This window comes from Euprymna scolopes, chromosome 4, assembly GCF_053919585.1.
Source record: "Euprymna scolopes isolate OS-2025 chromosome 4, ASM5391958v1, whole genome shotgun sequence".
In the NCBI taxonomy this organism is placed as follows: domain Eukaryota; kingdom Metazoa; phylum Mollusca; class Cephalopoda; order Sepiida; family Sepiolidae; genus Euprymna; species Euprymna scolopes.
This window is the reverse complement of record NC_136485.1, coordinates 35,648,090-35,659,968: the sequence shown is the minus strand read 5'-3', so window position 1 is coordinate 35,659,968 and position 11,879 is coordinate 35,648,090. Positions and strand designations below refer to the sequence as shown.

General features: G+C 32.6%; 1 protein-coding gene across 6 annotated transcripts in view; it reads left to right on the top strand.

Moving 5' to 3' along the window:
* Nucleotides 1–102: 102 nt before the first annotated feature.
* Nucleotides 103–11,879, top strand: part of LOC145267060 (dynactin subunit 3-like) — a 56,496-nt gene continuing 44,719 nt past the window's right edge. The window contains exons 1-2 of one of the 6 annotated variants that reach the window (XM_080123017.1): nucleotides 285–441; nucleotides 5,413–5,442. In XM_080123017.1, the coding sequence (XP_079979143.1) occupies nucleotides 349–441; nucleotides 5,413–5,442 (123 nt within the window). In that variant the 5' untranslated portion in view covers nucleotides 285–348. Of the gene's footprint in view, nucleotides 442–5,412; nucleotides 5,443–11,879 lie in introns of all 6 variants that reach the window. The other 5 variants (XM_080123033.1, XM_080123059.1, XM_080123051.1 and 2 more) reach the window with 5 other exon arrangements.

Genomic DNA, 11,879 nt, shown 5'->3' with positions numbered 1-11,879 from the left:
AAAATTAAACAATTTAAATTTCATTGTTTCGTGGAACAAATTATGGTTAAAATTTATTTTAAAAAATTTATTAGTTTTAGTTTCGTATTTAAAAATAATAACAAATAATAATTATCAAATCCATTTATTTTTAGCAACAAAACCATTTCTATTATACAATATTATTACTGCAAATATGGCTTTATAGTGCTGATTTCTCGAATTATCGGAGATAATTTTAATTGGATCTTATTCTGAAATTTTACTTGCATTTCCTTAAATTTTCTATAAAAAAAAAATAAAAATAAAAAGGAAGAATTCTCTTCACAAGGGAAATAACTCTCGATTACTCCGTGTCAAATAATAAAGATGGCGGCTACAATTGACATTCTCGAGAAACGTGTAGGAAATTTGGAAAATTTGGTTTTTGGATCTTCTGATAAGGATGTAGAATACCCTAAGGTATGAGATGTCTGTATTTTCACTTATAACTTAAATGTTCCTTCAACAATATGACTTTTCACTAGCGTTTCATTATTGTATATATATATATATATATATATATATATATATATATATATATATATATATATATATATATATATATATTTTAATGAAAAAGTAAAGGAAAGCTTATGTCCGATATTTATAAATAGAATGACATTTTAGAAACATTTTCAAATCATATGGTTTGTTTTTATACTGAATAAGAGAAAAACATATTACCATAATGCAGAATGTGTTTCTGATGCTGTTAGGAAGTCAATTGTTCATAACTTAGATTGAATTCTGTTTTATTATTATTATTATTATTATTATTATTATTATTATTATTATTATATCTTTTTTTTAGTTGATTAAAACAAAAGTCGTTTCGGAATTGTTTTAGCTGAAAATTGATATTTTTTATTTGTCTAACTATAAATAGATTTGAACGCCAATGATAATGATATATATTTATTATTTTATATGAGATAAATCAATGTATTGTATGATGTACGCTCCAAGAATTCAACATAAACAACAATTTTGATCGTTTCGTTGGATTTTTTTTTTTTTTTTTGATATTGCGTCCCATCATATTTAGTCATAGTTATGAATTTTCCCAATTCCACATAAAATGATTAACAATCCTCTTTCCTTGGCCTATTCTGATGCTTCTTCACTTAATCCTTGATCAAAGAAGTCCTTCTAGACTGAGGCAATTTTTATTTTGATACGTCTTACGGACCGTGCTATTTTTTTTCCAGTAAGGATTTTTAAGCTAAGTCCAACTTTTGGAGTATCTTTTTTTGGTACTAGTGCAGAGAGTGATCCGGACGTAAATAATAACGTTATTATTTAAAAAGCCGTTCTTAATATGGGGAGGGGAGGGTGTTTTGTACCTATTCTATACTTCAACCTTACAATTGAATAAAAAAAAGTATATAATAAAACTTTAATTAAACTTGGAAATACGATTTAAAAAATAGCGCGGATCACTCTCTGCACTAGCACCCTTTTGTTTATTAAATCGTTAAATGAAAGTAAAAAGTAGTTAACAAAGCCCCCTCCCCCCAGCAGGTTTCTAAATAATGAGGTTATTATTTTGACACGGTCCATAAACTGCATTTGTATTTGTATTTTTTCAAATTCAGTGCCCCTTTTGGAAGAGCTGGACCCCTCCCTCCCCATATTAAAAATCGAATGTGTTTAACTTTGCCCTCATGGGGAGGCAAGTAAGTAGAAATAATCGGTTCTAAGTGACGATCTTCTGCAGATTGAAGACTATACTAACTAAACATAATTAGGCAGAACCGACCTATTACTTCCACGCAGTCATAGATGACAGAATGAGAAGAATCTATTCACGTGAGTTAAAGGATTCAAATCAAAATTTATTTAGGAAGCACAGTCTCCACAAGTCGAGGGCAGCAAGCACCTTAGCGACAACTAAACCCAATCAATATATATATATATATATATATATATATATATTTTGTATAATATATACAGGAATTTACATTTATATCGGTAGTCGGGACCGACGGTTTCAAGCCCGGTAGTTGAGGACTGCTCTTAATGTCCGCCTCAGGCTCTCTTCAAATAAATAAAAATTATGGTATGCATATATAGAGTTCCGGTTCCAGTTAAAGACAGATGAGAGTCGGCTGAAGAGAGCCTGAGGCGGACATTAAGAGCAGTCCTCAACTACCGGGCTTGAAACCGTCGGTACCGACTACCGATATAAATGTAAATTCCTGTATATATTATACAAAAAATATATTGCTCTTATTTAGAGAAAGGTTTTTTTTTCTCTAATAATAGAGCACTGTATGGGATTTCTTTTTCTACAAAAAAGTACAAGTATATATATATATGTATAAATGAGAATGTATGTGTGAGGACAACTCTCAACCTATATACTCAACGAATTTTTGATCTACAAACTTGAAATTTGTTATATGGAGTATTCAGACATGTGGAAGACTTTTTAATCAGTTTTCATCCGAAAAAAAGGTCTAAGGGGTCAAAATAGAAAAATTAGTACTTGGGGTCATCAGAGTTTTATCAGTTTGTCAACTGTTTCATGGCTGTGCAGCCGCGAATCATTCATATGACAGCTTTTTTGTTAAGAATAAGTAGGTTTGAAAACACTTTTTAAAGAACGTGGCAAGCTGGCCTAATAGTTATCATACTTTACTTGCTGTCCTTAGGTTTTGGCTTCGATCTCGGCTTGAGTATTTTTTTTTTACTTACAAGAATTGAACTGTTTAGAAAAAACATAATACTCACATGCACATGTCTCAGTTCCTTTACGTTTTTTTTTTTTTTTTTTACTTCATTTTTCTTTTTAAAGGAATTTAACGTTATGTTTAATACCAGGCAATGCCGGGTACATCTGCTAATAAATAAATATAAGTGATTTTGTCTGTGAGGAATGGTCTCTACCACACTACTGTCAACTTTTGGTCTACAGACTTAAAATTTGATATAGAATTTGGACCCATGAAACAAATTTAATTTAGTAAAATAGCTGCCAAAGGATCGAAATTGAAAAAAATTTTGAATTTGGCACGCATAATCGACTAAATGTGTTATTTTTATGCATGCGCAAATATACATTTATATTTTTAACGTTATTTTTAAGTATTCATCTGCATATGAACTTAAACATTCAATTTTATGTTCATTTTTCTTTTTATCACTCCAGTCGAAAGCAAAACGTTGCTTAGACTCTGTGTTTTGCTTTTAAGAGTTTATAATAAACCAGCGGGGGGGGGGGTCGTAAAATACGCATAAATATATTTTATCTCTGAATATCATATTGAACCTAATATATACTACTGATTTCAAAAGATTAAAAATATAATGACTTGGATGCCATCAGCTAGAATCGAAACTAAAACATTTAGTGTTCCAGTTGCGTTTGCCACCACTTGAGCTATCGACAGATAAGAAAAATTTTAAATTAAACCACGTCAAGCTATGAATGAATTTGCACATGTGCAAAAGTAATAGAAATATTCCGGCAAGTTGAACATTTTGCATTTCAACTTGCTGACATATTTCTGTATGCGTTATTCATCCATCCAAACAAAGATTTTACTTGTTATAAACCATCCTTAGTGTATGATTATTTCCGGTTAATTTCAGTGTTTAATAGTTTATTGATTAAATATTTACACACACCTCTGTTTATATAGATTATGCCTAGATATATTTTTTTTTCTTTCATTAAAATGTTCATATTTGGCCAAAAAATAAAATAAAACGCATAACGATATTCACACATAAGAGACTAATTAGCGACGAAATTTTGGAAATTGTAAAACTGAATTTCACATGAAAACAATGGTATCTACATATTCCTCATATTTTTAAGATGATTATATCCAAAAATTATGAAAATCGATAAGGTAGAAAATTATTTATTAAAAAAAAAAAAATGAAAAGAATTTGATGAAAATAATAAGACACAGGAGAGTTCAAAAGGGAGGTCATTTTCCGTTTCGATTTAAACAAGATCTTTCACCTGTTAGCACGATTAAAGTTTTTTTTTTTTTTTTTTTTTTAATAATTTAGTAATATCCAATTTCGACTGCATAATGTGGAAGCTACCATTGTAATTTATTAGAATTGATAAAAAATGAGTAGAAACCATTTTTTTAAATCTGAAACCTTCATTTATCGACTACAAGATTTATTAATGACCTCCGCGACAAAACTGCCTCTGAGATGGGTATATATGCTGATGACACCACACTCTATAACAGGCATGATAGGAAAACAAATGAACACATAACTAAAGAAATGGCAAAAACACTAGAGGATGACCTTCAATCTGTAGTGGAACAGGGACATAAATGGATGGTCACATTCAATGCTGCCAAGACTAAACTGGTTTCCTTCAATAATTACAAGAAACCTTTTCTGCCACCAATAGAAATGGCCAGTGACTCCCTGTCTGAGAGTACATCTTTCAAACTGCTTGGCCTAACGTTCACAGGAAACATGAGTTGGAACAATTATATTGAAAACATTGCCAGGGCCGCTGCGAAAAAAGTAGGCTCTCTCTCTACCGTGCTAGAAAACTACTGACACCTGAAAGTATCTTGTACCTCTATAAGGCCACCATTCGCCCATGTATGGAGTATTGTTGTCACGTTTGGACTGGTGCATCTGCTGCTAGTTTCTCGCTCCTAGACAAGGTTCAAAAGAGAGTCGCCAATCTGATAGGCCCTGAACTGGCATCTAAGCTTCAGCCTCTGTCCCATCGACGAAACGTTGCATCCCTCTGCCTGTTCTACAAGTATTTTAATGGTGAACGCTCTGACGAACTGCAGACACTTGTGCCCCCACGACGTAGACGCCCTCGACAAACCCGACAGGCAGCTAAATCACACCCCCACACAGTAGAGATCCCTAGATGTAAAAGATCTTTCTACTCCAGTAGTTTCTTCCCCAGAATCGCTAGACTCTGGAATTCCATTCCAGGTCCCTGCTTCCCTAACTGTACTGACATGCAGAAGTTCAAGTGTAACGTGAACCGACATCTTGCTGCCCAAATCCCAACATAGTGCCCTAGTAGTTGCTGCCCCTGATAGTAACCCCCTACACCAAAGTGGCAATGTGCCTTGTTTGGGGTGAAAAGGTAATAAAAAAAAAAAAACAAGATTTTGTCCTAATAGTGTAGAAGTGCCGAATAATTAATTCACACTAACCATTATTCTTCTTATTCTAGGCTTTTTTTCTTTTCTTTGTTTTTCATTTCGACTCCTTATTATTTTTTATCTTTCTCTTAAGGAGTAGAAATCTATCATGATGATGAATGGCGATATGATAGATGTCCAATTTTTATATTTATAACAGATTGAATCAAATCTTTACTCCATTTCTTTTAATCAAATCTCAACTGCGTTTGTCTCACATTCCATGTTCGTCATATTTCAGCTGTCGACACAAGATATCCCCTCACTGATTGTAAGTACTTTGTTATAAGAGCGTTTGTTGCTGCAGAACAGGAACAGTGATCTACTCTCATAAAAATCAAGGATTCCAGTTAAATTTTCACAAAATATGACTTGCTATGATATACACCTGGTGCAACTGAATTAGTATTTACTTCCTGGAATAACTGAATGAGGACACGTTTATAATACGGGTACAACTGTTTGCACCCTTTCGTGTATTCAAGGGGCTTGATCTTCAAATACTTTAAAGGTATCAAAAAGGATTTTTTGGGGGGTGCTTATTTTGAATTAAACCTATTTTTATAACAAAAATACAGAAAAACCTTTAAGAAACTTTGATGTACATATGTCATGGAATGAAGATGTTATAGTCCAAAAATCATGTAAATTGACCAAGTTTTTTTTTTTAACTAAGAAAATCAAATTTTATGATCAGTGGGACATTATATTTTGAACCACCATATTTAATAAATAAGGAGGAGACAACTCAATTTGTACTATCAAGATCAAAATCAGCCTTGTAATGGCTACAGTTTCATATTAAAATTGCTAAAAATTGTAAAAAATGATTTTTTAGATAAAAACCAGCTACTTTGTGATTTTGGGAATATGATATTTTCCTTCTATAATTGGTATCATAAAGATTTTTGTTCAGTTAAGGTTTTAAAATAGGTTAATTCTAAATAAGCACATTTTTTTTTTTGCTAATTAGTAATCATTTACCAAGACTTAAAAACAATTCAAGGATAAGAGTTAATGAGATGGATAGATTCACAGATGAATGGTGATGAATAATATGAGAAGATTGAAATGCAAAAACAACAGCCAACCCAGAAAACAGCGATTCTTCCTTTTATTAGAAACATTGCTCATTAGAATGTGAGGGCTAAAAGACAATACAGAAACGGGGAGGGATTAAAACGTAGAGTAGAGTACCTCCCACCCATTCACACACACACACCCCAAAAAAATGGCAATGCTGAAATCTTAATAAAATAGCCAATCTTTGCTGAAATTTAATCAATTTTGGTATAAATAAACTTTAGTCTATATCTGACTTGTCCATCAAAGTTCAGTATATCTAACAATTGTTTTTTTTAATTGTCATTCAATGATATGTGGAGACACTTTGGTGATAGTCTTATCGGTTGAAGATCTGGTCATCAATGGGCTTCATTTTCATTGGACCTTAATATTGGAAATTTGCCAATGTTAGTTGGGTTTTTAATGCTGTGAAAGTTGTAGGAGTTGTCTCTCTTTTGACAACTCCCGATTTCTGCTTATTTTTCAGTGATGTAAGGATTTATGTAACTTGGAGTTGCATCCCTTTTTCTCGTTACTATATAAAATTGAGATTGCGTGTACTTTGTCTCTGTGTCTTCTCATGTAAATAAAAGCAGATGTGCTTCTCTTCTGTGTCTGTAAAACTAAAACATGTTACATGTTGATTTGTCTTTTTTGTCAACCATTGATATGACTTCCAATATGAATTTTATTTGAAACAAATAAGGTATGTTTTTTTATTTAATTCATAAATAATTATCGAAGGTTATTAATTAACCAATTAATTAATCTATATTTAATCCCTCCGATTTTTATTTGTGATTATTTCAAAGATAATGTCTATCAAAACAACATGCAGACTATTTCTGAACTAAAGAGGGCCACCATTGCAATACTCATTCATATCTAAGTGTACTTGTAATGCAAAGGTGCATATATTTGGAGCATAACATGATAAAAAGCAAAGACTGTTCAACATTCGTAATTGAAACTCGGTGGACAAGTCAGACACAAACTGAAGTATATGTGCACCAAATATGATTGTATTGCAGAAAGGATTATGAATTTTATTAAAAATTCTATGTACATCTTGCACAACAGAACTCCTGGGCTTAAAAAAATTTTTTAATTTTGTGGTATTTAGTTGCTGTGAGTTTTGAAATTTTTAGAATCTGCATAATTTTGTATCATTTGCTTAATGGTATTAAAATCAAAGGTTACTGAAAATATTAGAAGTGTTTCAGGTACACTTTTTATATATAAAAACTGACTACCTTACAAAATATAGTATTGTTCTCAGCAAATTTTGCATTCGCTGTGGGTTTTCAAATTTTTAGAATCTGCATAATACTGAAAATATTAGAATTGTTTCAGGTACACTTTTTATATAAAAAAACAAAATTACTACCTTACAAAATATAGTATTGTTCTCAGCAAATTTTGCATTTCTAAATCTAATAGTTTAAAAGTAGTTACATCAAATAATCATCATCCTGGGCTTAAAAAAAGGTTTAATTTTGTGTCATTAAGTTGCTGTGTTCTAAAATGTGTTAAAATATTTAGAATCTGTATAATTTTGCATCATTTACATATGATTTACTAGCAGTTCAGCCTGCCTTTGCTCGGGTTTTATGTACTGTTCATAACTTTATGTGCATATGTACATATATATTAAAAAGTTTGACTAATGTCCAGGTAACATACATCTAAAATTTCAAGTATTTAGACCAAAAATTGGCGGAGGAGTTTGGTAGAGTACAAAGATCAACTATGACCTCTTGGCAGCCAAATTTTCATCCCAAAACTGATTAACAACCTTGCTGCATGTCTGAATACCCTTTACGTAAAATTTCAAATGTTTAGATCCAAAATTGACTTAGTTTGCTAGAGACCACAAAGGTGAAATCTTTTGAACTTTGACCAAATTTTTAGCCAAAAGACGATTAAAAAGCTTGCCTTATGTCTGAATACACTTTATGTAAAATTTCAAATGTTTAGACTAAAAATTGGCTGAGTAATTTGGTAGAGACTGCAGAGGTCAATATTTTTTTAACTTTGACCCCAATTTTGACCCCTTAACATTTATTGTTTTGGGCTCAAATCAAATTAAAAAGTTTGATCCATGTCCAAGTAACCTACATGTAAAATTTCAAGTGTTTAGACCAAAAATCGCCGGAGAAGTTTGGTAGCGTTTTCAAAGGTCAAATCGTTGAACTTGGACCCCTTGACAGCCAAATTTCTGGCCATAAACCGATTAAAAAGATTTTCCCAAATCTCAATACCTCTTTTGTCAAATCTTGAGTCTGTAGACTGATAATTGAAAGAGTAATTTAGTAGGGAAATGCACACACACACACACACATACATACAGACAATTTCACTTTTATAGATATATAGATATGACACTAGAGTGGGGAATGCTTGTGAATTTGATATTTCTATGAAACGTCCTCCTTTGGGGTTGTCTAGTTTAACCCACCTAGGTAAAATCCTCACATCCCATGAGCCATTTTTTTGACAAAAGAGTAAGAATTGGTGATTTCTGGGTTGGAATATATCTAACACTTATTATTGGCTAGTTTTTGACCATGAAGTGGTATTTTTATTTTTATTTTTATTTTTTTAGTTCCTTACATCAAGTGGCTTTATGCCTTGTCTGGGGGGCGATTTTTATACAAAAAATGTGTTCACATAGTTTTTAGGTGTCTTATTTCAACATAATATATGAAACATATATTTTTCTAAACTCTGCCCTCATGGGGGAGACAAAATAAATAAGAACATTTTATTCTTGTATATTTTGATGAAAACAATTAAACAAATACTGCAAATGAATCAGTCTTTTTTGACACTTATTCAGCTAAAGAGTTTTTTATGCTTAACTGCTTAGTAGCTTCACAGCATGTTTATATTTGTCAAAATACCCAGATCCTTTGTTCTATTGAAAATTTTATTGTGTGTTTTTGTGTGTGTGTATACCTTAGAGAAAGACCTCCTGTCTGTAGTTGAATGGGGACAAAAATGAATGCTAACATTCAATGCTGCCAAGACTAAGCTTGTTTCCTTTAATAATTACAAGAAACCTTCTCAACCACCAATAGCCATAGCTAATGATACATTACCTGAAAGTACTTTGTTTAAACTTCTTAGCTTAACATTCACAGAGAACATGAGTCGGAACAGATATATTGAGGGCATTGCCATAGCTGCTGCAAAGAAGGTTGGCTCTCTCTCTACCGTGCTAGAAAGTTACTTACGCCTGAAAGTATCCTGTACCTCTACAAGGCCACAATTTGTCCATGTATGATGGGGTATTATTGTTACATTTGGGTTGGTGCATCTGCTACTAGTCTCTCGCTCCTGGACAGTGTTCAAAAGAGTCGCCAACCTAATAGGTCTTGAACTGTCAGCTAGGCTTCAGTCTCTCTCCCATAGACAAAATGTTGCATCCCTCTGCCTGTTTTACAAGTATTTTAATGATAGATGCTCCGATGAACTACAAACCCTTGTACCCCCTCAACGTAAATACCTCCGACAAACCCGAGAAGCAGTAAAATCCCACCCCTATACAGTAGAGATCCCCAGATGCCAGAAAGCCTCCTACTTTAATAAGTTTCTTCCTCAGAACTGCTAGTCTTTGGAATTCCCTTCTGGGTTCTTGCTTCCCTGGCTGTACTGACATGCAGAAGTTCAGGTGTAATATAAACAAACATCATGCTGCTCAACTCCCTACATAGTATCCCCGCAATTATGTTCCAGATAGTAGCCCCCTACATTAAAGTGGCACTGTGCCTTGTTTGGGATGAAAATGCAAAAATAAAAAAAATATTTAAAGAAAAGATGGGGAGATAGTTACATTAAAACTTTATTATATCATCATGTCAATAAGGATGAGGGTGATTACAATACAATTGCTTTTATACCCCATTTTGTTTTTTAATATCTTTACTCCCTATTTTTATTTCCTATGTTTTATTCCCTATCTCTATTCCTTATTTTCTTTGGCTATAATCTGCACCTTTCCTCTTAAATACTAGTGAGGGTGCCCGGCATTGCTCGGGTGTTTGAAAAACAAAAATAGTGTTAGTTGGTAGGAAGACCCGAACACACAATGTGAAGGCGGAAAAGAAAGTGAAAGAAAGCATTACATGTTACCGCAACGCCAAGACGGGAGCAGAAGTGTAAAGCGTTGAAATTTAGCAATGTTAACCATCATGCTATAGAGGGTAGCGAAATGCTGAAAGCTAAATTGGCCTACAGCCAGTTAAGCTTTCAGCTTTCTGCCATATTTGCTTCACCACGATGTTAAGGAAAATCAGCTCCCCATCTTGGGGGGAGCTCTGGCAGTGTCTTCATGAATAGCAATTTTCTGATATGAAGGGTATTCCCCACAGTGATGAAAGCTGATTGCCTTCAAGACATGCTGGCCATGAAGGCTAGCGAGCTGATTTGATTCAATTCAGTTTTGCTTTATTTATATGAAAAAGACAAACCAGGTTTTTTCTGGAAACCAGGTTTTAAAAAAAAAAAAAAAAAAAACTCTCTCAAAATAAATGTGAAGATGACGACTGTTCGCAAATCGTAGATATTATAATCTATGGAGTATATAAAAAGTTCTCCAAAATAGTACCCCCCCCCCCTCCGAGAAAAGCCTTTGCTGGATGTATAGATTCTTATTACTCAGTCCCCGTCCTACTCCTCTTCTTTTCCCTTTGAAATTATTTCAAATATTCTAACTCCCCTCCATTGTCATTACTTCTCCTCCTGAACTTAATTGTATTTAAAATCGGTCTTGTCTTCTTTACTCTTACTCTTGTACAATACTGTCTTTTTTGCTCCTCTTCTGATGAGAAGCATTTAGCTTCGAAATGCTATGACCTAAAGAGCTTTCCCCCCCCTTCATTTCCCTTTCACTTATTATAATCACCCTCATCCTTATTGATATGATAATGTAATAAAGTTCTAATGTAACTTTAATTATTATCTCCCTATCTTTTCTTAATCAGGTAGAGCTACAACTAGACAGATTAGCCCCTTCTCTCCATAAAAAATCTATTTTTTCAAGTTAACTATATGTGTGTGTGTGTGTGTTTGTGTGTATATATATATATATTATATATGTGTGTGTATATGTATGTATATATATATATATGTTTGTGTGTATATATATATATATATATATATATATATATATATATATATATATATATATATTAGTGTTGGGATGATTAATCGGAATTGGAAAAATCAGAATTTTGGCGGGTATCGGAATCGGAAAAAATTGTGCCTATTTTCCGATGCCCAAAACTATTCTTTTAATTGTCTTTTTTAATTAATATTGTTGAATGCAAAACCTTCCACTGTTGGTAGTAATGATAAAATAATAAATGTTCATTGATTTTTAAACTAATACCAGAAAAACTAAGATCTATAGATCCTCCCATACATGTGTATTTCTACATTTGAGAAAATGTCTTCACATTTAACGTGCATCTTTACACCAGTAGAGAATAAATAACAACTTTATTGTTAAATATTTAGAGATATTTAACGAATTGGTAATTTAGTATGGAATTTGTAATTTTGTAATTGTATTGGAATCACCCCAAAGAGGATCTTAATGAAATATATTATCTGTTTGGTAAGTAGTCTATGATTTATCTC